Source organism: Carassius gibelio, chromosome B6 (genome assembly GCF_023724105.1).
Source record: "Carassius gibelio isolate Cgi1373 ecotype wild population from Czech Republic chromosome B6, carGib1.2-hapl.c, whole genome shotgun sequence".
Classification (NCBI taxonomy): Eukaryota; Metazoa; Chordata; class Actinopteri; order Cypriniformes; family Cyprinidae; genus Carassius; species Carassius gibelio.
Window position 1 is genome coordinate 10,485,752 of NC_068401.1, and position 27,917 is coordinate 10,513,668.

Sequence of the window (27,917 nt, forward strand, 5' to 3'; positions counted from 1 at the left end):
AGTCTATCTAAGTACTGACTCATTTTAATACAGTTTACTTCCAAGGGTCTATACAAAAGGGTCCTTTAAAGACAGCTTACATCTGAAGTGAAGTGTATTGCTTTTTACTTCCTTGTATTGTCTCATGCATCATCCTATATCTTTTAGAATTACTGGGGCATAACGGATAAATAATTTTTAGATTAACTTTTGATCTCTGTGATTTGTTGAGTTCAAACTTGTATACATAAAAACAAAATAAGAAAAAAAAAAAACATGTCAGAGCAATTATTGATTGTTTCTGGTCCACAAAGCATTAGAATAAAAACCTTTTCAAAAATAAAATGGAATTGAGCATTATCTTTAGCATGTCTACAGCTTTTGTAAAGCTGCGTGATTTAAAAAGGTAGTACATGAAAGTAATCTGGAGGTGGGGATAAATATGAACCTTGTTATTGTTTCTATTCTATTAAAAGACCTAAAAAAAATCCACTTAGATCCAGAGACAATTAGAATCATTTTTAGACTTGACAGCCTAATTAAATGGCTATGGCTGGTTAATTGTTCTACTTCTGAAGTGACATGGAGAAACTGCTGAAGCAGCTGGTCACCCTGGTTGCCACATGATACAAGGATGCATGATGCTGTGGGCATACATTTAATTTAGTAATATTGGTTAAATAAATCAATGCACATTCAAGTGGTAGAATAACTGTTACAGTTTAAAATAAAACATTTTCACATATAAATGGTATCTTGAGGTAGATTTTGATTTATTGTAGAGGGAACTATGATATTTTAGTTGATATTGATAACCCAATCTCATGGCAATTTGTACATATTTTACCAGGTGTTTAGGGGTAGGTCATTCACATTAATTAATACGAATTGGGGAACTCACAAAATAAGGTCATACGGATCTGTATGAATTAGCCGCCTCGTAAAATACATACAAATTGGTCATGAGATAGCATTGGTTATTCTTAAACAAGACAACAAGTCTGCAAAATTAAACCCAAACAGTAAGACTGAAATTCATTTTTTGACCTGTGTATATTACAACTAATTTAATAATTGAAATGGGTGCTTGCATAATTAATATAATCTTTTCTTTATTTTGTGTTTTCCACATTTTTGTTTGAGCTCCACTTAAACTCCAAATCACATTTATCATTCAGACAGACTGACATGAATCACTGTTACACATTGATGAACAGTCCACAGGTTAGATTAACTATTAATCATTTATTCATGGTTTCTACACACACTTTATTTTCTGCCTTTAATGTCTTTTTCATGGAATTTGTATATATATATATATATATATATATATATATATATATATATATATATATATATATATATATATATATATAAACTATATAGGTTATATATATATTATATAATCAGCAGTATACAGGTATTCTTGAGGTTAAGTATATATATATATAATTGTTGTTGTTTTTCCTAATTTCCACGTTCAAAGCTCACATTTGGTCTTCAGAGCAAGATATTTTCTTAGCAAAGTAACCATAGCAACAGAAGAACATCTGGTTATTTTTGTAGCACTAATAGCCACTGGAAACAAATAAATAAACAAACATGCGAACAAACGAATAACTGAATGATTTCAACTGAACCAATTTTTTCAGGCCAGAAGATTGCATTTGTATTTTATAGATTGCAACCCATTCAAACTATCTTACAGTTCTCAAAAGCTGTTCATTTTCAAAGACTTTCTGTCTTGATCCATAAATACTGCATTTTTAATTACAACATTAATAAAATACCTTAAAATGTTTACTGTTTTGGCATGATAAAGCATGGTTATTATTGCTTTATGTATTGCTTTTTTGATTGTTAGTCTTGTCAAGTCAGTGAGGTGGCAGCTGGTCACTGAAGTAAAAAAGTTTCATTACATTGGTTCAGTCTTCATCTTGCCAGGTGTTAATACACTGGCCTCTGGAGGTGAAATGAAGTTGTCCAGGAAACACCTCCTCATCTCAGCAAACAATAGTCATTCTGTGTAGCATAATCAGATTGAGATGACTGAACGTGACACATCAGAAAACAAACTCATAAACTCACGTTTTTAAATTAAATCATATAATTATTACAGTACATATGACATGCATTTATACAGTAACATTAGTTGCTTTTAAATTCTCCATAGTTATTTAGGAAAGGCGGTTTTGATGAAACTTTATCAATATTCAGGACAGCAGCCAGACGTGCAGCTGTGTTTTTCTGCATTGGCAATTTCATACTATGCATTTGATGAATAATAACAATTGTTACAAGGCTTCCAGCAAACAGACCGAACATCTTTTGTTAACTTAAAGTACAAAAGACACCAGTGAAAGTCATGTGAATGTTGCTTGTCAGATAAAGTCATACAATTTTCAGTCAAGGTCTATGAAGGTATAAGGTTAATGTTGTTTCTGGATGAGGTTATGGTCACAGTACAGATTTTTGGCCAGTGTGTACGGCTAGTGAGGGAGAATGAAATTAGTGATTTTGGATAAAGCCAAGAGAAATGTCACACCTGAGGGCCAGTGTGTATCTCACTATGGTCACATGTCCAGAAAGCATCTCAAACAAAATGGGGTTTTCAGTTCATTACTCTGTGAATTGCTCACCAGGTTGGAGCATCTGCTTGATTTAACTGGTGAGTGATTGCTTTTAAAATGACAGTGAGGAAGAGAAGCAAAACATACAGCATATTAGATCAATTGAGGTTAACGAATGTTGTTAAAGGAATAGTTCACCCAAAAATGTACAGGGTTTCAAATGTAGATGATTTAGTTTCTTCATGCTAACAAAAAACATGGAGAAATTTTGTATTATATCACTTGCCCACCAGTGGATCATCTGCAGTGAATGCTACTGTCAGAATGAGAGTTGACAAAAAGCTGATAAAAACATCACAATAATCCACAAGTAATCCAGATGACTTCAGTCCATCAGTAAACACATTGTGAAGCATAAAAGCTGCAGATTTTTATTAAAAAATATCCATCAAGTCATTTTTATTCTTAAACTGTTGCTTTTGGCTAAAATACGGTAGAATATTGCATTCTCCAGTGAAAAAGAAATCTATTCTGCATCAAGAGAGAGATATAAACAGATCAATCACTGTTTACTATAAAACAAGTTTTAAACAAATATGTCAGTGGATTTTGATGTAAGAGGACATCAGGAGCTGGACTTTTTCACTGGAGGAAGCGTTATTATGGATTTTGGATATTTTGGCCAGAAGCAACAGTTTGAAGTCAAAACACCTTTATGATGGATTTGTTTCTTTTAAACATGCAGCTTTTTAATTGATCGACTGGAGCTGTGTGGATAACTTGTGGATATAAACTCTCATTCTGACGACACACATTCAGGGCAGAGGATTCAGTGGTTGACAACTGATTTAATGCTAAATTTCTCTAAATCTGTTCCTATGAAGAAACAGCATCTACATCAATTTCAGAAAAGTGGGTGAACTATTCCTTTAAGATGCATTTTGGAAAGTGGATGGTATGGTCCATAAATCAATTGCAAAGCCATTCCACCCAGTATTTCAGAAGATTGCCCTGTTCTTTAAAAGAAAAAAGAAAAGAAAATCTACTACTTGCAAATGGAATGGTGCACATACCTCAAAAAACCTAGTTGGACAACAACACATAATACTCTACACTGAGGACATTTATATTCATAAACATTAGAGAACAATTAAATAAAGGTGAAAATTTGCATTTGTGGATGGAAAATGTGTTATGAGAATCATGGGTCTGAAACATAAAAGGAGATATATATATTTTTTGTTCTGAAGACATTAAGATCAGACCCCCCAATTGCCATGAAATTGAGTCTCTGTAATAAAACAGTAAACTTGTTCCAGTTCTCTAGAAGAGGTAACAAGTTTGACTAATACCAAAATTGTCTTTAAATGTAAGGGATTATGTACAGGTTAATTACTCAGCTGATTCATTTACTGCTGAAAACAAGACAACAGATAATGATGTCAACTGTGTACACATATGAAATAATGTAAAGTGTTTTAAATGACAAAAACAACTTCACTTCAAGTTAAATTCAACCCAAAATTCAAGTAAAGTGGGTACAAATATGTAAATAAACTTTAAAGCTCCACATGAATTTAAACAACTAAAGGTTGAAATGGCTTTAAAGTGGCTTTTAAAGTTATAAAAATATATACAGTATACTACAAGCACATTTAAATTACACAATAAATAATGATCCTAAATGTGACTGATACTTTGATATGACTCTGGGCATCTTCTGGCTTCTACCGAGTCTATTATGTAAATTGAATCAGTGTTGATATACATTGTGTATGACAATTTGTTTCAAATTCATTTACTCATGAAAAAAATGGCTAATGACTAATGTTCCTATTCTTGAGAAATTGCTGGCAGCTGAGGCTCAAATTTACAGAAAGATCTTTATTACCTCAATTTGGCATTTGGCTGACATTGAAATTGGGATTGATCTTATCAACATTAGGGAAACTGCTTGAAGCAGACACACAATTGTCCAAAAAACCTTAACGTTATTGGTTTTGAGAGTAATATACATTTTCCTGAAACAGAGAGCTGTTAAAAATATAAAAGTTCAAAATACAAAAGTTTCTTTGTTTTCTTTGTGTTGTTGTATTACATCTGTGGCGACACAATGTCTGTTGTCTTTTACTATTTTAAAAAAGACCACTCAATTCCCTCAAGACTGATGGTAAGAGCTGAAATTCTTCTTGACTAATTTGTATTTTAATGCGTTCGTTTCAAACTGAGCGATGCTGACTCTCTAGCTGACATTGATTCTCCTTCTCAGATCAGGAGACTCTAGTGCTTCATTAACAAACTCCCTCAACTTGTCACGCAAATGACAGAAACTGCAATTTACAGCATATACATAAATTAGATAAAATTGTCAAGAGTTTTATCCAGAATGTTATAAACAAAGCCATGGGGAAACTGATGGGATAAAGACAGACCATCTGTCCGTCAGCATGATTTCAAAGTGATTTCCTTTCTAATTAACTCTCAATGCACTTGAAATAGTTATACCTGAATATTATAAACAAAGTATTAACAACATCATCCTTCTTAACTTACCAAGAAGAACGGATCAAAGTCTTCAAGGAAGGTTATAACAGGACATGAATGGAATGCAACTAGTTGAACATTTCCCCAAACCACTGAAAAACCAGCAGAACGTTCTGACTAATTTCAGACAACAAATCAAATGCTTCTTCTGTAATTCACATAGAGTTGAATTTGCTATCAAGTTCCTTTAGTTGTTCTCATTTAGACATCTCACCCTATGAGTGGTCAGCAAACAGATCAGTATTTGGCATAGAGAATGTCATCATTCTCATAAACACCCACACGCACGTCACAATTTTTTATGTTTTAGAGTAATGCTCGCCAACTTCCTTATTCCTGTAAGTTTTAAATATTTATAAAAAGAGATATTTTTCCTCTCATCAGCGAAAAACTGTGTGTATAAACATTGTAACTGGGAATCTAAGAAGCAATGGAAAGTTGCAGGTCTGCTTAATTATATTATGTAATCTATGGCATCATTTTTTATAGATCTCCACTGCATCATTAAACAGATGTCAGGCCATTAGGCAGGACACTGTTAATTAAGATGTCTGTTTGTACTCGCTGCCAGCCCCTGCAAAAAGGCATTTATTATTAAGGGAAGATTTTTGTTATTGCCAAGCAGGTGAACAAGTGGGTAGTAAAACTTTGAATACACAACAGTGATTAAAAATGACTAATCATGCCTGCTACAGTAATGTTCATCCTTGAAGTTACCTGTAACAATTTACTGAATATGAAAAGTTTGCAATCCATTTCCCTATTTGAGAGTAGGCTGAAAAAACTTGGTGTACAAACAATTTTCCCAGAAATTGCAAGTAAATATTTAGGCCTACAAAGAAACAGCAAGTACTAAAACACTGAGTGTTATTGAACTTGTATTGTCTTGCAAATTCTACTCCAGTAGTCTTTGTTACCTTAAACAATTTTGCCGGTGTGTAGTGCTGTAGGCTTCGGACATCCCTAGCTGGAGTCCCGGCTAGCAGACCTTTTCCGATCCCATCCCCCTGTCTCACCCAATTTGCTTCCTGTTGACATATAGGCCTACAGTCCTATCTAATAAAGGTGTAAAATGGCAAAAATAAATCTAATCATTCACTGTCCTTTAAAACTACTAAATGTAATTATGCATATTTTTGTGATTCGAAGCCCCCTACTGTTAAGTGCGTGGAATTCATTGTGGTAAATATATCACTTTTGTAACTATACAGTGAATAGCTGTACACATCCATTTATTGTCCCTTTTCGTGGAATTTCATTCCAGCTCATCAAACTTACATATTCCCAGAACAAATTTTTTGAAGGATTGTGGGAACTAAACAGAAGCCATCCGTCATTTTAGACTTTAGAACTGATATTTTGAGGTAGAACAGTTGCAGTTGCTTTAACTTGTGTTTATTGGTTCATTTTCTTTGTGTCAGAAGTGCCAGAAAGACCAGGGAGTGTGGCGTAAGATCAGCAGTTGCTGAGTTCACACTATTCCAGTCTCAAACGCACCTTTCAGCGTTCCTTGCTGCCTGACTGATCTGAAGAAGCTGCACTTGTGTCTCAGAAGTCCACATCTAATTGCTTGCAGGCCTCTCAGCAGCCTGGTATTAATTCTTTTTGACCCCATGAGCCATTGATTCCACTCCATTTGTCCTTTTCCTTCTCATTAGTGTTACTTTCTAATTATGTTAGACTTACTGGCAACTGAAGGGCTTTCAGACCCTCCAGAGAACCCTCCAACAAAACATGGGTTTAGCAAATGAGCTCTCAGGATGTCTGGGGAAGCATTGTAACACACAATGCTGAATAATGGAGACTTGGCAAAAAATTATACACGTGCGCGCACAGTGCAAGTGCGGATCGACCTCACAGCAGCAAGAACTAACAGCAAGAGAGTCTGATTAACAAGGTCAGCCAGGGAACAGCACATTGACTCAGGCCCCCTCAAATCACGTTTTAGGGTTTTATGTGCTCAAAAAAGACCTCAGCTGCATGGAGAAAAAAAAAAAATCCCTAAACTGTAAATCTAAAGATCCCTTCTGAATAAACTCAGCTGGTCTCAATTTGTGATCATGCATACAAGCAGGATGATTTGTTGTTTGAAGAAAGCTATGGGCTGAAAAGTCTGCTCACTAATCTGTTTTTAGGTCACAAAAGTGTTTGTTTTCACTATGCCAATCAAAAAGTAATAAAAAGACATATTTTTGATGGACCTCTGTGTTCTGTGTCCCCACTACATGGGGATTCAGTAGGTCATTCGATATCGCAATGTTGTAATTGTATGGCTAATTTCTTATTGTAATGTCACATATTTGTCACATGTTTTCAGTTTTGCTGACACTGAAGGTCTAAACCCAGCCTACACAGTTATCTGTGTGTATCGCAACAGCAAGTGCATCAATATGCAGGAGGTCACCTAAAGGAGGACACTAAAATTAAACTAGGCCTATATAATAAAATCTACTGTACAAAGTGAACTGTGGACACTGAGACCACAGTTTCAGTACAAATGATGCACGAGTATGCATCCATCAAAGTTTATTATGATGATGATCTCACTTCTAAAGCCCTTTAGACTACAATGACTCTTTCTCCATGTTTCTGGGTGTCACACATATTGACATATTTGTTGATCAAAGATCTTAAGATGGCCATCTCTAAACAACGCATTGAAAAATGGAGGACAGCTGTCAGAAAAAGGTTGGTTGCCATAGTTATTTGATGTATATTAAAATTAAGATTATCCCGACTGATTCATAAAAGCTTTTAGGTGTTCAAATATTTCTATGTTCAATACCTCCAGATAGACCAGCCATTTAATGATTTCTCTTGTCCTCCAGCAAAGGTTACATCTATGTCCCCAAGCTCTATCTGAAAACATCATATTCCCTGAACGATATTTTAAAAGGACTAGGAATAGCTGATATGTTTACAAGTGAAGCCAACTTCACAGGAATTTCAGAGGAAACGATCTTCATTTCAAAGGTAAAGTTTCTAGATCGCCATCTAAATTATGATTCAAAAATAACTGAAGATATTTAATGTACTATTTAATATTAAAACTTCAATTTTTAAGAGGACTCACTCTGATTCACTTTCAGGCTTTGCATAAGGCCACTCTGGATATAGATGAGAAAGGAACCACTGCAGCAGCAGTGACAAGTGTTTCTTTCACCCTATTATCCTACGACCCAATGTTGTATTTGCATTTTAACAGTCCATTCATGATCTTTATCACTGACCAAAAAAATTACAACGCCCTCTTCTTAGGAAAAGTTGTCAATCCAACGGAAAAACAGTAATGTGACATTCAAGATCTCATGTCAACATTAAGCAGCAGGTGGCCATGACTTTAACATTATTTTGCTGACACACAAATGTGCACACAAAAAACATACTGCTTCGAATTTAGTAACTCTAAAAGACTCACTGAATCCAGACTCAGTGGACAAAACTGTAGAGACTAATACAAACACAAATTTTCTTTAAAGGACTTTAAAGGATTTTTATAGCTCTTTGCAGGTTTTATTAGCCAGTTTAAAGAGTAGCATTTACATGTGGTCTTTTGGCAGCTCAAAATCATTAAATAGTTTGATTGTGCCGATTATTAAAAATAAAACAGATTTTTTTTAAAAAAACAAAAGCACTAATAAAAAAAAGTAAAATTATCAAATAATTTGGGTTGTGAATAGGTATTTGTTATAATGACTGGTTGAGTAGACATTATTATCCCACCCATTGGATGGTTGACAAATACAGTATATAAATACGTTGATATGTCTGCTATATTAAACTTTTGCCAAGGAAGAAAAAACTCCATTAGATAATGTACAAAATCATCAGTCAAAAAACAAGACAAACACTAAAGCAATATATTAAATTCGGTATGAATCAGAATTTGTGATCAAATTTTCTTGACAATATCTGAGTGAACTGGTTCATCAAATTAAAAAAATAAAGTAAAAAATAAGGTCAGCACTTGTTTTTGTCCATTACAACCTGATTGGACCATTGTTGCCATTGGATTGTTCTGATTTCATGATGCCGCTTTCACTTGTCTGGGTGATCGGTTGCATTGCCATGGATGGACATCAGTGAGTACACTGAAGAAATGGTGTACAAAATTGCTTTTTAAATTTAAATGGAATTATAAGTAATTACAAGTAACAAGTAATACACTGAATTAAAGGTACATTTTTGAAGTACAGTAGAAAGACTGAATAGTATTTTCTTGTAAAATACACTTTAATAATCTCTGTTTTATTTACTACTTCAATTGGCCATGGTTGACCAATTGTGCTGAGAGTCATATAACAATCAATAGCTAAATGCTTATACGATAAGACTCTGTAAGATAGCTGGCATTTTGATATAGAAACCACCAATGAGCAATTACATTAAAGTGATGCATGGACTGTTCACAGCTCAGTTGCATTGAGTCTTGTGGTACATGAATCTAATAGCTTTATATTACTTTCATTACTTATGCTCAAACATTGGACACACATTTTTCAGATTGTAATCAGAGATACTATACTTGAATGCATGATGAAACACGTTATTTGTTTTTCTGTTTTTCTTTTAAAATTATTGCATTACTTAGAAATTGGAATGCCAAGCCAGACCAGCATTTGAGCAGGCGAGGGGATAATGATGACATTCCAAGCCATGGCTATGAAGTCAGACAAATGGTAATGGGATTAGTTTGTGGTTATATTAGTCAAATGGATGTTATAAATGTGGGGAGAACAGCAGCTATACATCAATGCCTCATTGTGGGCATGTTTATTCCCCACAAATAATAATGCATAGTGAATGCCTTTGCATATAGGCTTGAATGCCTTTGCTTTTCATATACTAACTGCTTGTTTTAACTAACTAACAATAGCTTCTCTATACAATCAACAAAAGCAAAAAAGGCCTGTAACACTAGCTTGCTATTCTTTTTCAATTCTATCTGTTTTTTTTTATCTATTATATAATAAATAAAAAGAAAAAATTGATACATGTACTACATTAAGCTAACTGAGACTCGTTATAGCACTTGCATTTCATTGCTCTTTTGTTGATTTCCATCGCTTCCATTGTCCTCATTTGTAAGTCAGTTTGGATAAAAGTGGGACTTAATGTAAATCTAAATATAGCCATAACTGTATAAGCAAAACATGCTGAAAATAAGAAAATGTTATAATCTAGAGGGAACAGGGTTAGAGGCTTTGAAGCAACTGCTACAACAAGCAGCAAGCATTAATTAAGGGTACATTTGTTAGATTATTATACTGACTTTTTGTTACATTAATAACCATCCTGTCTTTTCATCACTGTCTAATGAAGAAGCAAAAGTGCAAAAAAAACAAAAAAAAAACAAAAAAAAAATTGTCATGTTTAACTATCTTGCTAGCCCTGTTAATCTACTTAGTGTCAAATCTTGTGTAGTCATGGGAAACCATTTGAGAAATAAGCTTTGCAGTGGGAAAGTTGCTCAGTAACCGCAGATAGCTTTCCAGGATGTGCTGTTATATAACAGATTGAGTGTCTGGCAGCAAAATAAGTCCACCTAGTGTTAAAATCTTTAATCAGGTCCCTGTGGTCTTCTTGTCTTAAATCTCTCAACATTTGTACTGCAAACAAAGAAAAATAAAATGGGCTGTATATTACAACATAGCTATTCATCTCCAAAAGAGCCGTGGGATTTTTGTTAATTGCATATTGTGACTCAATTATAAACATTTTCAGTATTCTATACATATGAACTGTCTTTGCAATACTTTCAAGAGTGCCAGTCTGTTGTTTCCCGAAGCTAAAGAGGTGGTTTTTAATCAGTGACTAGTGATGTTACCATTACAATCAATGAATACATTTAGTGTAACTGATGGCTGCTGTTTTCTTAGGCTACCAAAAGAGGTAATATAATGACTTTTTGTAAATTTAATCAGTCTTTCCACTCACTAACTGCATAATGATGACCCCTACTTTTAATATAATTTACTCATTTTATGTTTTTGTTGCTAAGGTTTTTGTCGTGATATGTTAAGGGCTGTTTTAGGTCAAAAATGGGAAACTAAACCATAAACAATCACACACACATATACTGTATATATCAATATAACAATCACACAATCAACAATATACAGTATATTTATATATACAACGGCAAAAAACATTTAGCACAAAATATAATTAACATATTGTTTATGGAATGTAATCATAAAGCATTTGTCGATACATACTTTGAACTTTTGTATAAACTAATATTTGTACAATCCCTATAGCAACAGTCTTCTAAAGTTTAAATGGACAAAAACAATCATATTAAAGACAGACGAGAGCATGGTAATAAAATAATTAAGATTAGCATTTAAGATAACCTTCTTAAATGTCACCACTTAAAACTTAACTAATGCATTGTTACATCTCTGTGTCCTGAGACATTTAAGATCACTTAAGATCAAAATTACATATATATGTGTACCTTTACATTAACAACTTTATATTAAGAATTCCAATATGGATGTATGCTAATTGACCCATAATGAAGAAGTGCCTGTTTTATTTGAAAAACTCATTACAGCTCTCAATACTTCAATGTGTAAATTGAAGAGTCTTAGAATTTTATTGATATTAACATCTGGCAGGCATCTTTGGCACACATGAAGCTGCAGAGAGCCAGACAGCCATTATCCACATTAGCCGGTTGTGCAGTATGTTGGATCTTCACTATAGCCACTAATGGATTGAACAGCCTCTTGGTCTCTTATCTTTCGATGCAGTCACTATTTTTGTTCCATTTTCTAAAGGTTCATAGGAAGTCCCCATGAAACCTGTAGAGATTGATCTCTTTGCACTGAGTTAAAATAACAAAGTAATCAAGAAATAATCTTAGCATTTTTTAAAAGCATTCAACATTGATAATTTTATAATACAGCCAAGTATATTAGCTACACTGCTTTTAGAGACAAAATTAACAATAAAAATTCAAATGATGGTTTTATTTATGGAAACAACCCATGAGACCCCTTTAATTTCATTAAATCTCATTTAATTTTAGATTGCAGGGAACAAATTAAACAATTGCTAATTGATTTGTAGATGAACACAGGGCACGTTGTCTTGTGTTTTCAATTACAGAAGCAAAGGCAAACTCATTAACACTGAAACAAAAGACAACAATTCTGATTACAAAGCTGATCACAGTTCTGTAATTAACGGAAAATACTCTCAGCACATAAAGATTAAACAGTTAAGAAGAAGAAAAAAACTGAAAGAACAAAGCATAAATAGTAAATAAATATCTGTGCCTGCAAAGATTTGAACATATGTGTCACAACACAAAAATAGTTAGCACAGGCAATACGTTTGTACATAAATAGTGGTCATGACATGATCATCAACTCTTGTCTGATTGTGAAACTCTGGGAACAAAATGTCAAGGAGTTGTTTGACCCCTTGAAATCTCCACCAGTGGACTTCAACCCAGTTTCAAGCAACTTCGACTTCAAGCCAGAGATTTGAACATAAAAACTACTTTCATGTAAATTCTATATACAAGTTCAACAAAAGCTTGTCCAAAAATGAAAATTCTCTCATTATTTTACAAACCCTCATGTCTATAGAAACCCACATGATTTTCTTTCTTGCATGAAATATTATCTCGCAGGATTTCAAGAAAGACATGAGGGTGAGTAAATAATGTCAGAATGTTGAGTTTTGGTCATTTTAAATGATCTAAAACTACTTGAAATAAGTACAGAACTAAGTTGCCGGTCAGCTTAAAAATGTTTTTTTTTCACAATGTTTTGCAATGTTAATATGTAGATGGACTGGAAATAAAAATACATCTTCCTTTAAGCAAAATAACATCTATGATAATTCATGTATCTACTGACAATCAGTGACTGGTTATGTATTAGAAGTTATATAATGAGAACATGATCTGGACAAAACAGTCATTTGATATAATTCTTCAGTAACACAACTGATGGAAAATATGGCAATCATTTTAAACCACTTGTGCAAAATGTGGATGGGGGTGTTTACTATTTCAAAAGCACTTTGGTATACCCCAACCCCCTACCAGATTAAATTATAATAATGGCATGAAACACAGTCCATCCCGGTGCAATGGAAATCACAAGCAGCATAGAATCAAATAATGATACACTTTAGAAGCACCATTACAAGGCAAGCACATTAGAGCAGTTAGTAGACATGTCAAACAGTTGCAAGCATATGCAAACATTTCTTATCAAAAACACACAAGCAGCACAACGACCATCTGTTGATACAAGCCTAATGACAGCTCTAGCTGTGAACGGAGTCCCAGAGCTGTATGCGTTGTCTTACACGATGAGTAAATGTAAAACTCGAAATACATTCTTGAAACCCTGTTGTTTGTAATGCAGACTTGCCACATTTTGTGGCATCTATGATTTGGCATCTGGCATTAGGACATTCACAGGTGGGTTTGATCCAAAATCATTTGCTGGTGGCTTCACATGCAAACATTACTTGGCAGCTCTTATTACCTGTACATATATTATGAATTATGATTACAGATAAATCAATGGTGCTCTGTGGTTTCACTTACATTGGTGAAAAAATGTACTGAAGATATATGAAAGTCTTTGTATTAAATAGTACATTAACAAGAAAAAATCAATTCCACACTCATATGACTTTCTTTTTCCTCTGGTGATACAACAGCAGTTTGGAAAATAGATGAATGGATGTTTTTTTTTTCCATGCAATTACAAAGAAGAGGAACTGGAGCTTTAAAAGAGATTCAGAAGCAACATGAAAGCAGTCCATACAATGTTTGCATTAATTAAATATTTTATATACAATGTTTGCATTAATATATGCATTTCCTCTGAAGCCATACATTAGCTTATTGTGATGAACAGATGGGTTTTTGCTTTTATGGTGCTTTTACTTGAACCTTGAAAGCTATCCTTCAAAAATAAAACCAAATGGGTTTGTAAGGGCGAGTATATGATGAGAAAAATATAATGAATACACTTTTCTATATGAAAGAAACTCCAATAAGATGCCTTTGGAAACAGAAATACAATACTCAGAACAGCTTTGGTGCTGTACTACTGTGGAGTAAATAAGAATCCTTCATATTCATACACTTTTTTTCAGCTCAATGCACCAGTGAGCTGACAGAAGACCTGCTTTGGTATTGGATACACTGGATCTTTTAATTTCGCAATTAAATATTATGCAATAATTAAATTTTCCATTGCACTATATTCAGCAGTTACCCAAGCGGACAATGGCAAGTTAAGCATGGCTAGGTGTCTGACAATGCAGCATGAGCCACGTTCATTTCACTATTAATTAAATCCCATGTCAGTTTCATTAATTTTACTCTGTAATTGCTGCCTGAGAGCATATGCAGAATGTTAAATCCATTTACAAAAGTATTTTTGTTCCTTGTGACATCTGTGCACTTTTGCAAATCCCATCATTTCCACAGCAATCAGAAATCACAGTTTTCACTGATGTTGAGGTTATTATTTACATCGAACATCAAAAGCCCTTTTTTGGTGGAAACAGAAAACTAGCAATTTTTTTGCAATTCCACTGATTTCATAGAGCTCTCACCTCCAGGAAAATACATTACCTTGCCTCTCTCTTTTTTCTGCTTTTGCACCTTCCTTGCTCATTTTCTTGGTGTAAAATCATTGGCGCAAATATATTTAGGTTAACATTATTTTTGACTATATTTTTCTTCAATCATTGATCATAATTATTCTTTAGTTACAATTTTCCTTCTAATATTGTATAATATATCACAAATGTATTTGCAGAGTCATGAACCACCTGCTGTGTAGCATAAATGATGATCCATGGGTCTTTTCTATAACAATAACCAACTGCACAGTGCAAAAATATAATATGCTAAGATGTTTAGTCAAACATAGTAAGATGTATAATTACATATATGCAACTGAATGGCCCAATTAGAAGAACAACTTCAATCCTCCTTGCTAATAATTTATGTATGTTCAATTAAAATTACTGCATGCAGCCTTATCAGCCAATAATAATATGAAATATCTGTCCCAGTCATACCGGTCATTAAATGTTTCTCAAGTAAAAATGCAAAAGGATGCAAAATAAGAACAGAAAAATGCTTTAATGGCCTCCTGACAGCAATTGGTATGAAATAGCAATTTCCATGAATGACTAATCATCATCTGTTGAAATTGCCTTCCTTTTGAATTTTTAAAGTCTTTTGGTTTATGATGGTAATTGATATGATCAAGAACACTGCACATAACAAGATGCAGGACCTTGAGGCACTCAAAATGAAATCTGAATGGACTGTTCCAAGGCCAAAAAGTGTATCACTAAACAATTAAATTAGTTTGCACTTTTACATTTACTTCCCTCAGGAATCTAATGAAAAACTCAAGCATGGAATTCAATTAAACGTGCTCAATGTTACAGTTATCAGCATCAAAAAGAGCTCTGCAGGCTTGGCATAGAGCCATGAGGATGAGGAGTTTAGAGAAAAATATTTGACCATTCAGTGCTTTCCTGCACAGTAAACAGCTCTGAAATGTTATATAACAGATCATAAATTAGCATCAAGAAATATTCCTTCATTATTTACTTGCAGTTGGCAGGTGAAACATAGGATTTTGCTATATAGTAACAACACCGAATGTAGTCTAAAATAATCAGTCTCCATGGGAGCTGGCAAACTTCAGTTTATGATTTCACTTTTGTTTATCCAAATCTATTTTGTTGCTAATATTGCTTTTGTATATGCAGGATTCCCACACCTTTCGAACAATTCATTTCCATTTGTAAAAAGCGTGATATTTTCAGATTATTCCGTGACAGTGTGGGAACCCTGCATATGTAATTATTTTAAGGTCTTGGCATTTTGTTACATTTCAAAGGTTGCTGAGAAACCATGAACAAAATCGCTTTGACTGAAAACAACACAAGTGTGACGCGCTTGCACTGTAGCATGCTGACATCACCCTACATCAATACAACACAAATACATCTTTAACATTTTAGCTCATTATTATTCTATTATTTTTGTACCACTATCAAGTCACTGTTCCTCATTTCCCCCATTCAAGTTACTGTTCTCCATGTTAAGGGACTGTTTGTGAACATTGTCATTCTGAATGGCCTTTTTATTTAGGGTGTCTAGAGGACACTGGGTTTCCTTCTGCACATCCAGTGAGCACTTGGATACTGCGCTGGCCACCTGGCAGAATTTCCTCAGAAGAATCTCTCTCAGGAGCAGGTAGACCCATGGATCCAGAATCTGATTGAGCGAAGCCAGGCGTATGGCTGTGAGAAAGAAGTTACAGTCCATCTGTAAGTCCTGGGATGAGAGAGATACAGCAGCAGAATTGCACTGATGCGAGGATGTGTGGGTAGAGATCATCTTTAACATAAGGACCTGCAAAATGGGAGGAGACACACCACAATGGCTATATAATAGGAATATTGCTTTCTTTAAGATTAAGAAAAATATACATGTGCTAAATAGTCTTCTAAAGATTGTTCATATAAACAGCAGTTATTTGCTACTTTGACACCCCTTTGGGTTTGTTTTGTAAGCTAGCTAAAAATTCTGTACTCTCAGTTCCAGGCAATGCTTTATTAAATACTGTATATATATATATATATATATATATATATATATATATATATATATATATATATATATAGTGATCAGTTTATAATTTATATGTATTGACTAAAATTGAACAAGTAATTGTGCATTATGTATTTCCCCAATTTTTATATTTAGATTACATTTGTCATCATTTAACACCTGGTATTTACAATTACAATTTAATACCTGTTACATTTCATCTTTAGAAGATATCAAAATGATAGTGGTATTTGATAGTGTTTATGCTTAAAATGACTGATTACTCACTTTTTTGGGGTGTTATTTAATTTTTTAAAAATCTATTATATGCAACATTGTACATATTTTTAATTATCTTCTGTTTATCGTTACCAGCCATAACATAAAGAGTTTTCACCTATTCCACAATTTGTTTTAATGTATTTTTTTCTCACAGTCATTCATTTATACATTACATGTGGGCCTATATTTTGAAATGACATAACTGGGAAGAAATTACAAGACTCAAACAATAACTAATCTCATATAACTGCTCAAAAGCATGAAAACTCCAACATGTATGGTACTAGTAAATCACTTGGCCTGTTGAGTTCACCTTTACATACAGTAGGAATTCATATATTCTGTTTAATCCAATATAGCAGCATTTTGTAGTTTGAGCAGGAATGGCCCCATGCATGCTGTCATCTCATAACTACAGTAAGTGTATCTGGCAAAAGCTGATATGATACATACCAGTAGAGGTGACCAGCATGTCAACAGCACACACATAATGCCCATCAACTGAATAACAGTCTCTGTTGTTAACCTCTCCCATTGCTTGGATGACTGGGTCGAGGTTGCCTTCGTTTTGCAACGTGTAACCAAAGCACGGATGGTCACAACATTACACGACAACGTGACCAGCAAAGAAAATATCCCCAGTGCCGCAAAAGTCGTGGCAAAAAATGTATTTCCCGTAACGTCCTTGTCACCTGTAGTTATGAAGCACCAAGTTCCTGGCCACTGTAAAGTATACTTTCCAACGCCAGCGATGGGTAATAAGGCAAAGAGTAAAACCAGGAACCAGATGATGACCAGAACCTGCTTGGTCACGTTGGTATTCATGTATTGTGAGTACCAGTGAGGAGCAGTGATGGCCAAGGCCCTCTCAATGGCCATGGCACTGGCTAAAAAGAGTGGACACAAGCCAAAAGTGGTCATGCACACTCCAAAGAAAGCGCACAGAGTTCCCGAAGGGTCCACGCGTTTCCATTTCAGATCTGCTCTGTACACCGAAATGACAATCGGACTTGTGAGCAGTTGGCCGAAAAGATCAGTTAACGCCAAAGAGCCGATGCAAAGCAGAAACGATTTCTTTCTTTTATTTTCTTTTTTTCTGTACGCACTATAAACTAGGAGCATCGCGAGAGAGTTTCCGACCATTCCAGTGACCATCATAGTGATGGGAAAAAACACGGACACAGAGCCACAGCTGGCGCTTTTGCCAACGCCGTCCTGTGAAGATTTGGAGAGGTTCGACTCCCACATCATGGTTCCAGCAGTCAGGTTTTGCGACAGGACATCTGAAGACTGACATTTAGATGTCATCCTTTTTCAGGAAGAGTGTTCATGGCCACAGCAGCCTTAGAAACAGGTGGAGTCCTCAGTGAAGTCCGCTTGACATCTGTCTCACTTTCAGCTCTTGGATGTCCGAGAGCGCGCTATAAACGCAGAGGAGGGGGGAGGGACCCTTATGGAAATTTGAAACATGCTAAGGAAGACAACTGAAAAATAGTGCAAGATACATAAAGAATATCTTAAATGCAAAGGATAAAATTTTGTTATATCCTCCTGACTACCAGGAAAAAACAGTTTTGCGAATTTAGTATTTTGTCCTGTTATTAGCCTACATTGTTCAGAGCGTAAGAATTTTTTTTCATAATATGTTAGACCATGCCATGTCTTCTGCAGAGGAAATCAGGACTTTAATAAGTCCAATTTCTTTAAATATAAAAAATACATTAATAGACATATAATAGATGTTTTAATCACAAATCAATTTTCATTTTTTTTAAACCAAACTTTATATAGCCTAAAGACGATTCTAAACTGTTATGAAAGTTATATATTAAAAAAAAAATCTTTATGCAATTTGTGGTAAATGGCCACATGAGAGTTTTCCCGCAATGAATCTATAAACGGTAGCCTAATTTGCATAATCTAATTTGCATATTAATGTATTTTGGGGACCATAGAATGAACAAATAAGTGCGATAATGTGAGTTATAATTAGCCAGATTTTCATAATAATATCTAATATTTCATAGGAATATTTATATATATATTTGTTTCTCTATTAATTAGTGAAACATCAAATCATTTGGTATCTCTGAAAAGCCCTTAAAGGGACAATAAGTAACTTTTTAGGTATTTTATTATCTAAAATCAATATTTTTATTCATAAATATGCCCTCAATGGTGTACAAATACCTATGCCAATGTTTAAACTAATCCTCGTAAATGAAGAATTTATTATCTTTATATACATGGGACGGGTAGGTCGACGGAGGCTTCCATGTAGTTCCGCCATCTTGCAAAACTATAATAGCAGAGAGGGACAAAAAGTACTAAGCCAACACGTTTCCACAACGCGTTTTCGGTCAGAGCCAGAAACGCAGGTGCAGAGCAGTGAGAGGCGCTTGAAACTGCACCGGCAAGTTTAAAAGTCTGGATTGCATTCTTATTATGGACCATACATATGCCGCGCCACAGGAGAAGAAAACATCGTCGCCAAAACAGTGAGGAAACGTGACCGTAGATTACAGAAAACAAGAGTTAATGTCGGGGAAGCTTTTTATAGGTGGAAAGAGCTAATGCTGGATAAAGATTTCAAAAGAGACGCTGAAGTGGCCAGTTTTCTTCTCGACAGGTAAGTCAGTGTTACAATCTATATTACAATATATTTTTTTATATCTAACAATGCACATTATTCAGAAAATATAACGAATAAAGAAGACATAACTACTATCATGTTTTCCACAGTCAGTAATTCATACTGTAACATTTGTTTGTTTATGGTCATGTTGCTGTTTGTTTGAAATAACACACCTGTTCACCTGAAGGAAAACTCGACGAAGTGCTATTAGAAGACATCCCGTCAAAGCTTTTTGGTACATATCGCCTACCGTAGATGCAACGCGCATTTGAAAAAGCAAGGCGCTGGAGAGCAAAATTAGTTTGAATGCAAAATACAATTTCACCACTAGATGGGAGTAATTCCTACTTAGTGTCCCTTTAATTTTCTCTGTACAGGAAAACCAGACTTAAAACTGACATGTAAGTTCCAAGAGAAATTGCTAAAGAATTATGTAATATACAGAGGACAAAACTCCAGAGCTGGTAGTCTGGAAGATAAGTAGATATATAGATAAATGTTTTGTTTAGTTCTTTATTTTTTCCTGCTCTACATTCCCAAGCAAATGGAACACATCCGTTTTAGTATGACTGTAGGAATTTAGACTTGCCAAAATGTAGCTGCTTCGCCAGTTGAGGAAATTCAACCTGCCACAGGATCAGCTGAAACAGTTCTATTCTGCCATCGAGTTTGTCCTGTGTTCATCCATAACTGAAAGAATTATTGGTGCCCCTCTGGCCAGCCTCCAAGATCTTTACATCTCCGGAGTGAGGAAAAGGGCTTAAAAATCACCTTGACCCCCTCACCCCTCACACCCAGCCCACTCTCTCTTCCTTCTGGTCGGCGCTACAGAGCACTGACCACCAAAACAGCCAGGCACAAAAACTGTTTTCCCCTGCAGGCTTTCTTCAACCTGACGATTAATCTTCAGACTTACACAACGTCCATCACAACTAACACAGTTATCCGACATATTTATATTAAACTGCACACTTTGTAAATAACATATCTGCACACTAATAACATAGGCTACCTGCTACATTTATCTAAAGTTATGTTACCCTATATTTCTATTTATGTATGTATATATATATAGTACATAATTTAATGTTTTTTTTATATTGCTGTTTTATTACATCCCTACTGTGTTATTCTTATGTATGTCTGCACTATGTTGTACTTTCATCTACACTGGAAGCTCCTGTTGTCAAGTCAAATTCCTGTGTAAACATACTTGTAGTGAAGCTCTTCTGATTCTGATAACAAGCGTTGCAACGAGAGTGCGCTAATATTGCCTTTTAGTAGATATACTTTTAAAATAGATTTTAGAATTAACTAAACTATCGCTGATCATATTAAACAAAACACTAATGATTCGGTCATATTTATCACAAAAAATCTTCAAACAAGGGATAGTTAATATTTTATTCTAAGAAAACCCCCAAACCATCAGCTCAGATGGGACTGAACTCAACAAGTGCCACCTAGCGCTTGTAAAACTCCTTTATAAACGATTTCCATTAGTGTCTGCAGTGCAGGTCTATGCGTGTTCATCAGCATTGGTTAGTAACTCATACACGACTAATAAAATTCTACTTTATAAAGCAGACGAGGAAAGAAACGCATTGAACAGGTTTCTGATGAATGCATAATTTCACAAACATCGCTGGAATTTCCACAAGTAGCAGTGTGGTATTGTTAAAAAAAATTGGCCTTTTTAGGTTTTATATATATAAAAAAAATCTCAAGATAATTAAATAACAGATGGAACACGTAGGAAAGAGTATGCAGTAACATGGAAAGATATGAACAAATGTTTCAGATTAACAAGTGTTTATTCATGTTGGTTACACTTCTATGTCATTTTAACGAACAGTAAAACATTTTCTTATTTTGTATGTTGGAAGAAGGAGGGTGATTATTTCACATATTCCAAATTTGATTTAACCACAGAAGAAAAAAAAAAAAAACAATCCAGTAATTTATGCTATCAGTCATTTGAGTCATCTACAGTTTCTTAGTTCCACAAATGATAGATCATAAAATTAAGTTTATAACACAAAAAAAAGAGAAAAGAAATCTCTACAAGTATAGAAAAACATACTTACCTTTAACGCACACAATTAGACAAGGCAATGTTATGCCTCAGAGAAAAAGCTCTCTATAATACGCTGGCATTGTTGATTAAGTAATGTTTAAGCCATCAACAGTTCATATAAAAGAACTATAAAACCAGCATCTGGGCACTTCTGAAATCAGCATAAATGGTTTGATAATGAATTGGTTATTCTGATGACAATGGTTGAATAAAACTACTGTAGTAATATAATTTGCATAATTTCCCAACAAAATGGTTGATGTTCAGAAGATATGCACCATTTATAGTCACAGACTTGATGTTATTTTTCTATAAACCCACTGACACTAAAGACTTTACATCTTGAGTTATACTGTTTAGAGATTTGGCTAGAGGTTTAAAAAAAAAAAAAAGTCAGAGAACTTTTAAGAGGTTATGTGAACAGATGCGCTAGTATTTGTCTTCATAGAAATCAATGTGAATTCAAACAGTTGGGTAGTTGCAAAAAGAAAAAAAAAAAACATGCAGTTTTAGAAAGATTTGTTTCTTTTGTTAATCATTTCTGTTTTGAGCTTGAGCCAGAGTGGGATGATCCAGATGAGCCTCTGCGCCTACAAAGAGATGGAAAGAAAGAGACAAAGAGAAAGACCATGACCGATTAAGTGATTTGGTTCTTGCAGTCAAAACAAAGCATAAAAAAATTTATTGCACAGAGAAAAGAGTAATTTTGTCCCGTTGTTTCAAAAATGTACTGCTATATCATTGAGCCCTGTGTATAATGCAGAAGGACGCCTGGCATCCAGGCCACCATGTGTTACACCAAACCTTTCAGACGAGTGCGATCGGGAGCGTCTTTTTTTGCGGCCACCAGAGGAGGACCTGGAGCGACTCCTCTTCTGGCCTCCCTCAGGCGATGATGAAGGGGAGCGAGACCTCTTCTTTGAGGAAGCAGAGCCCTTTCCTGATCTGGAGCTGGATCTTTCAAAGGGGATAAATAAGCATTCCCGTGAGGTCAACAAATATCATTGCACAGATTACTATAATAACATTATCAAAGGGACTGAAATGGAAAAAAAAACATTCCCCAATGTCTCGAAATACAGTAAATACTAAAACTTCTTTAAAAAGACCAAAACTGCAGGCCTGACCAGCTGAACTTTCAGAAGAACAAAGCTGAACCCATAAGAAGATAATCAGTACAACTTACACCCCTAATTGCCTGCTAGATGTCAAGGTGTTACCAGATAAAATGAGATCTGGGACAGTGTACAATCAACAGCTCCAAAACATTTTAAACAAGCACAAAAAAGTTCTCGACACCTTTGGGGGCTTTCACATCTCTAGTTTGATTCATTTGGTCCGAACCAAGGGCAAACAATTATACACTGTAGCATTTTTCAGTGCATTTTTTGGTTTCTTTTTAGGGGTGCTCCGATCACGATCGGCAGATCGTTAATGCGCATCTCGTCAGTAAAGCCGGTTCTCTAATCAGCGGTTAATTCCATCAGGTGCGTGATTTCACATAGAGCAGCTGTTACTACACAGAGCCGATGTTAACTGAGAAGATGCACTGACTAACCGCTGATTAGAAAACCGGCTTTACTGACGAGATGCGCATAACGATCAGCCGATCGTGATCGGAGCACCCCTATTCCTTTTAACACCACACTGATTGCTTTGGTCCATACCAGTTGAAACGAACCAAAATGCAGTCACATGACAACATCTACATCACTCATTGGCCATGATGTATTTCCTAAACTGCTTTTCGATTGGTCAGAATTTACGTGCCGGAAAATTCCAACATAAGAGGAAAAGCCAGCAAAAAACACAGAGACAACACAACTACACGACAACATGGGCTTGTTTTGTCCCTGGCCATAATCTATTACATTGTTTGTATACACCACAATATGCAAAAAATACATTTCTATAATGAAGCGCAGATGCGGCTTTAAAAAAAAACAATGTTCTAATGCACTGCAGTGCAAACGGCGAGCGGGAGTCGCTGGTAACTTTAAGCGGAGGCGTGCATTAATTCTTCTTAACTCTGACATGCTCATGGTCATTTAACAAAATTTCTATGAGGCTCCGCACCTCCTCACTACTCCAAGTTTGTCCATGAGCTGCCATGCTAAAGTGCAAACTGTCAACAAACACTTCCTCATCCCATAATGCAAAATGCGTTTAGTCCAAAAATGATCAGTACTTTTTGCAGTTGGGTCTGTTCGAGGTCGGATCACATTCTCACCACAAATGAACCGCTCCATAGTTCGTTTGAAAGCATACCGAGACCACCTCTTCAAGCAGGTCTCGGTACACTTGTTTGGTCCGCTTTTAGCTTTTAGTCCGCACCCGAGTGCGATTGCTGCTTTCTCACCTGCCCAATCGAACCGCACCAAAGGGGGAAACGAACTCTGGTACGATTCAACCGAACTAAATGAGGCAGGTGTGAAAGCACCCTTTGTTAAGAACAAAAAAATAAATAAATCAAACATTCTCAAAAGAGATTAAGCTAAATCTCATTGCTCCCTCATTTTATAGATCATTTGTTTTATGGTGATCAAAAGTCGCCTTCTGTTCAGATTCAGAAGGGCAAAGAGTTCACTACAACAACCACTGGCTGTTTATACACACACTCTCTCCTGGAGAGGGCATGTGACCTCATTCACCTGGAATTGGACCTGGAGCGAGAACGAGATCTGGAACTGGATGAGCTCCTGGACCGGGATCTGCAAAACACCGACATCAACAACAACAAAAAAACACGACAAATTTCCAATTTTTCCATGAAAATTAAAGATCCTCTGGTGAAAAACCAAGAAAAATAAGAGTTAAAAAAAATCAGCTTTTGCTTTTTCAAAGGTTTTAAAAAAACTTGTAAAGTTGTGTTGATGGCATGAATTACTTATTTAATAAATTGAACAGTAGTAAACATCTAATTTTTTACTGTCATAGGCAATTAAAAAAATTAGGCAAAGAGAACAAAATTAAACATTAAAACAGAATTATGTGTTGAGATTTGAATAAAGATTTGAGCTGATACTGACATTTGCCTGGAGTTACCCTTGACCTGTACCCTTTTACCTGGACCTAGACCGGGAACTTGAACTGGACGAGCGAGAGGATGACCGCGAGGAGCCGGAGCGACTCCCTTTCTTTTCTTCACTAGCATCCAATTCATACTTGGACAAATCTGCCTCATCTTCATCATCATCATCATCCTAACAAGATTAAGATCAAAAGCACATCAAAAACTGAGCTGGTAGGTTCATATATCTAAGCGCCAAAGATTCTTTTACATAGCATCATATTGCGATTATCCATTCTATAGGTTTCTGAAAGCAAAAAATTATGGAACCACTAACATAGAACTACAGAATAAAATCTCTTACATCAAGTTTGTATTTTGAAAGGTCTCCTTCTTCATCATCATCCTCTTCTTCTTCGTCTTCATCTTCAACAACAGTTTTTTTTGGTTCCTCTTTCTTGTCACTGTCCTGCTTGCTTTTTCCACGAAACTTCTTTTTTATGCGCCCAAACTGTCCATAAAAAGGTTTACAAATCAAGTTTAGTAGTGTTAGTAAACACGTATTGTGAGAATGCCATCTGTGTGTACTGACCTCATCATACTCGCCATCGGACTCTTCTCGCTCATTGTAAACTAAATTCTCTCTCTCATTGAAACCTCCACCATATCCTGTTTAATGCATCAAGCATACGACAATAAACAAAAACTCATAAGGTTGCAGTCGCTACAGAAATAAGTTAACGTTAACATTCCGTTTTCAACAAAGACAAAGCTATACCTGTCCTTTCCTCCAGTTTGGCATATTTTGGGGTGTTACACATGTTGCACTCTGATCTTCTGGCCCAGTTCACATTGCCACAACTAGATGTGAAGCAAGAACAAGTACAGCTATTATTAACACTGGTATATTAGGATCTCAAATTCATAAGCAAGCGAATGAGAAGAGGGCCCTTGGGTTATTTACAAACTACAACTCCACATCCACAACTTCAATGCCAAAGAGAGAAAAGTGGTTGAATTTTAAACAGCACTGCTCAAAAAGCTTTGTGACGTCCCTTTTTATTTTTTACTTCAACGTTTTCAAGTGAACTGGTCCCATTCAATGCTCTTCACGACATGATATCATTATACTATGTGCATTTATTCTGCTCCATTAAGCAGGTTGAACAGTGTGGGATTCAAATTAAAAGTAAAATATGAAGACATCGGAAGGAATGGTTTCCTTTAATATCACTGAAACAAATTTTAAAGAAATGCTGAAACATTGGTTGAAACATTTCACTTCCTAATATTGTATTGAACGGATACTTCTTGTGATATTAATAATTTTAAAAGTATTTATGATGCACATTGGACGAGTAATTTTATAGCAATACCCACGTTTTGCACTGCCAGTCGTTGGCACTGAAGAGACCTTTGCTCTTCTCAGCCAGGGTCTTTCCAATCTCTGTTCCCCCTGCTTTCATCATCTTTGCTTCAGTTGTCTTATCTGTTTCGAGAAAAACGTCTAATTAGTTTAGACTGATCAAAAATACTGTAAGCATGGTGCATGTACTGATGCCACTTTTTGTGACACACCCATAATATACAGAAGTAATGACAAACAATAAACCCCCTTACCCCTGCCACATCGGTTACAACTCGTTCTTCTGGCAAAGTTGACATTTCCACACCTAAGATATTACAAAAGCAAAACTGGTTAGGTCTCTAGACATTATAAGCTTCAGTCAACACTTATGCACACACAAAACAGGCCAACTCACTGAAATTTTCAAATAGTGGAATGTTCCACTGGTACAACCACTGAAATAAATGTATTATAGTTTTTTTCGAACATTTCAAATAGCCCAATGCATTAACAGTTACAACTACTAATGAAGTTAGCAGTCTGGATTTAGCAGACTCGTGTACAGGGCTACTGACTAGCTAACGTTAATCGATTAACCTAAGATAAAAATTATGAGAGTCTTTCATTACCAGTGTCCCAGTAGAAAGAAATAATATATTGTTTAATTTTGGTAACGTTAAAAGAAAATGAAATTCGCGCCTTTAATAGCGGTTACAGGCCCACTCACACACACTATGGCCGTGTGCTAAAGCTAACAAATGCTATGCTAAAAGAAACGTGTGATCTTATCTCAGACAACATGAATATTTCAAAAAGGGTAACCTTATAAGTAATGCAAATACATGCTTATATTAATTATTGGGCTTTAAAATAAGGCATTATACAGCGAGTCTTACTTTTTATCAGAACAAATCCAGTCTCCGTCGCTAACGCGAAAACTCTTTCCCGACATGTTCGTCCTCTCAGCTGCCCCCGCCACAAATCCGCCAGAGAAATTGAGAACTCTTTATGAGTATTGATATATATATATTTATTACACAAATATTAGCGTTTGGACCTAAAAGTAAGGCAAAAACAACACTTTACTGAGTTTTAAAGAGCGTATGCAGAGATACGTGCGCTACACTGAAAGACACACGGGTTGCGTCTCATTATCTAACCGGCTCGTTACGTAGGCGCGTTTTGCCCATGATACGCGGAATCCAGACGTCGAGTGTTGCTGTCTAGATAGGCGGCTCGCTAGGTTTTGAACTACAGCCATAAATTTGTAATGCAGCAGTAGCTCCAGTTATCATTAACGTTACATACGTGCATTGAAATCAAATTAGATTGATTTATAAAAGTATTAAATTTATCTAAACTACGTGTGACAATTCAAACAGATGATGAAAACAGACCAAACATATTCAGCTTAATTTCCTGGATAATTTTATTATGAGTCATTTATTTTTTATAGGCATAAAAAATAAAACAAAACAAGTCAATATAAATAAGACAAAATATTTTGCCCAAATGCAATATACAGAAAATGCAGTAAGCATTTATTTATCAATCCTATATTATTCTGTATATGCACATGCTAAGTAAAACCATTGACTAATTACAACATAAGCTATTATAAAAAATAAATAAAAATAAAATCAAACCATAGGCATAAATAAAAGCTATTTAGATAATAATCTCAGTTATAACATAATTAGAGGTATGTCATAAGAAGGTATAGCCAGCCTATAGGCCTATTCAAGAGGTATTACATAATTGTAAATAATTGTAAAATTATTAAGAACATTAGCTGCCAAAAAAGTTATATACGTCAGTGATGTTAAAACATTAATTTTTTTATAAGGTGTGT

General features: G+C 35.2%; 2 protein-coding genes across 4 annotated transcripts in view; one reads left to right on the forward strand and one right to left on the reverse strand.

Annotated features, from left to right (window-relative positions):
* LOC127959445 (cystathionine gamma-lyase) overlaps window positions 1-16,400 on the forward strand; it is a 48,717-nt gene extending 32,317 nt beyond the window's left edge. For both annotated transcript variants that reach the window (XM_052558634.1, XM_052558635.1), the window contains one exon: window positions 16,252-16,400. In XM_052558634.1, the coding sequence (XP_052414594.1) occupies window positions 16,252-16,385 (134 nt within the window). In that variant the 3' untranslated portion in view covers window positions 16,386-16,400. The remainder of the gene's footprint in view (window positions 1-16,251) is intronic.
* A 5,025-nt stretch (window positions 16,401-21,425) lies between these two features.
* LOC127959908 (zinc finger Ran-binding domain-containing protein 2) lies at window positions 21,426-27,235 on the reverse strand. 2 transcript variants are annotated; one of them, XM_052559343.1, is made up of 10 exons: window positions 26,962-27,234; window positions 26,338-26,390; window positions 26,098-26,206; window positions 25,496-25,578; window positions 25,310-25,386; window positions 25,082-25,228; window positions 24,774-24,910; window positions 24,359-24,418; window positions 22,512-22,664; window positions 21,426-22,297 (listed from the first exon to the last, which is right to left on the reverse strand). In XM_052559343.1, exons 1-10 carry the CDS (start codon window positions 27,015-27,017, stop codon window positions 22,243-22,245), a joined length of 930 nt encoding a protein of 309 aa, XP_052415303.1. In that variant the 5' UTR covers window positions 27,018-27,234; the 3' UTR covers window positions 21,426-22,242. The 2 variants fall into 2 exon arrangements, with proteins under 2 accessions (XP_052415303.1, XP_052415302.1); XM_052559342.1 differs by having other exon boundaries at window positions 21,426-22,664; window positions 26,962-27,235.
* Window positions 27,236-27,917: the final 682 nt, after the last annotated feature.

What these genes read in the sequence shown, in the direction of transcription:
- LOC127959908 (XM_052559342.1), bottom strand. Translation starts at nt 27,017, where the DNA reads ATGTCGGGAAAGAGTTTTCGCGTTAGCGACGGAGACTGGATTTGTTCT. An exon ending in AACGACTGGCAGTGCAAAAC is followed by an intron (nt 25,579 to 26,097) that starts GTGGGTATTGCT and finishes CTTCACATCTAG; the next exon opens with TTGTGGCAATGTGAACTGGG. An exon ending in CCGATGGCGAGTATGATGAG is followed by an intron (nt 25,229 to 25,309) that starts GTCAGTACACAC and finishes TTTTATGGACAG; the next exon opens with TTTGGGCGCATAAAAAAGAA.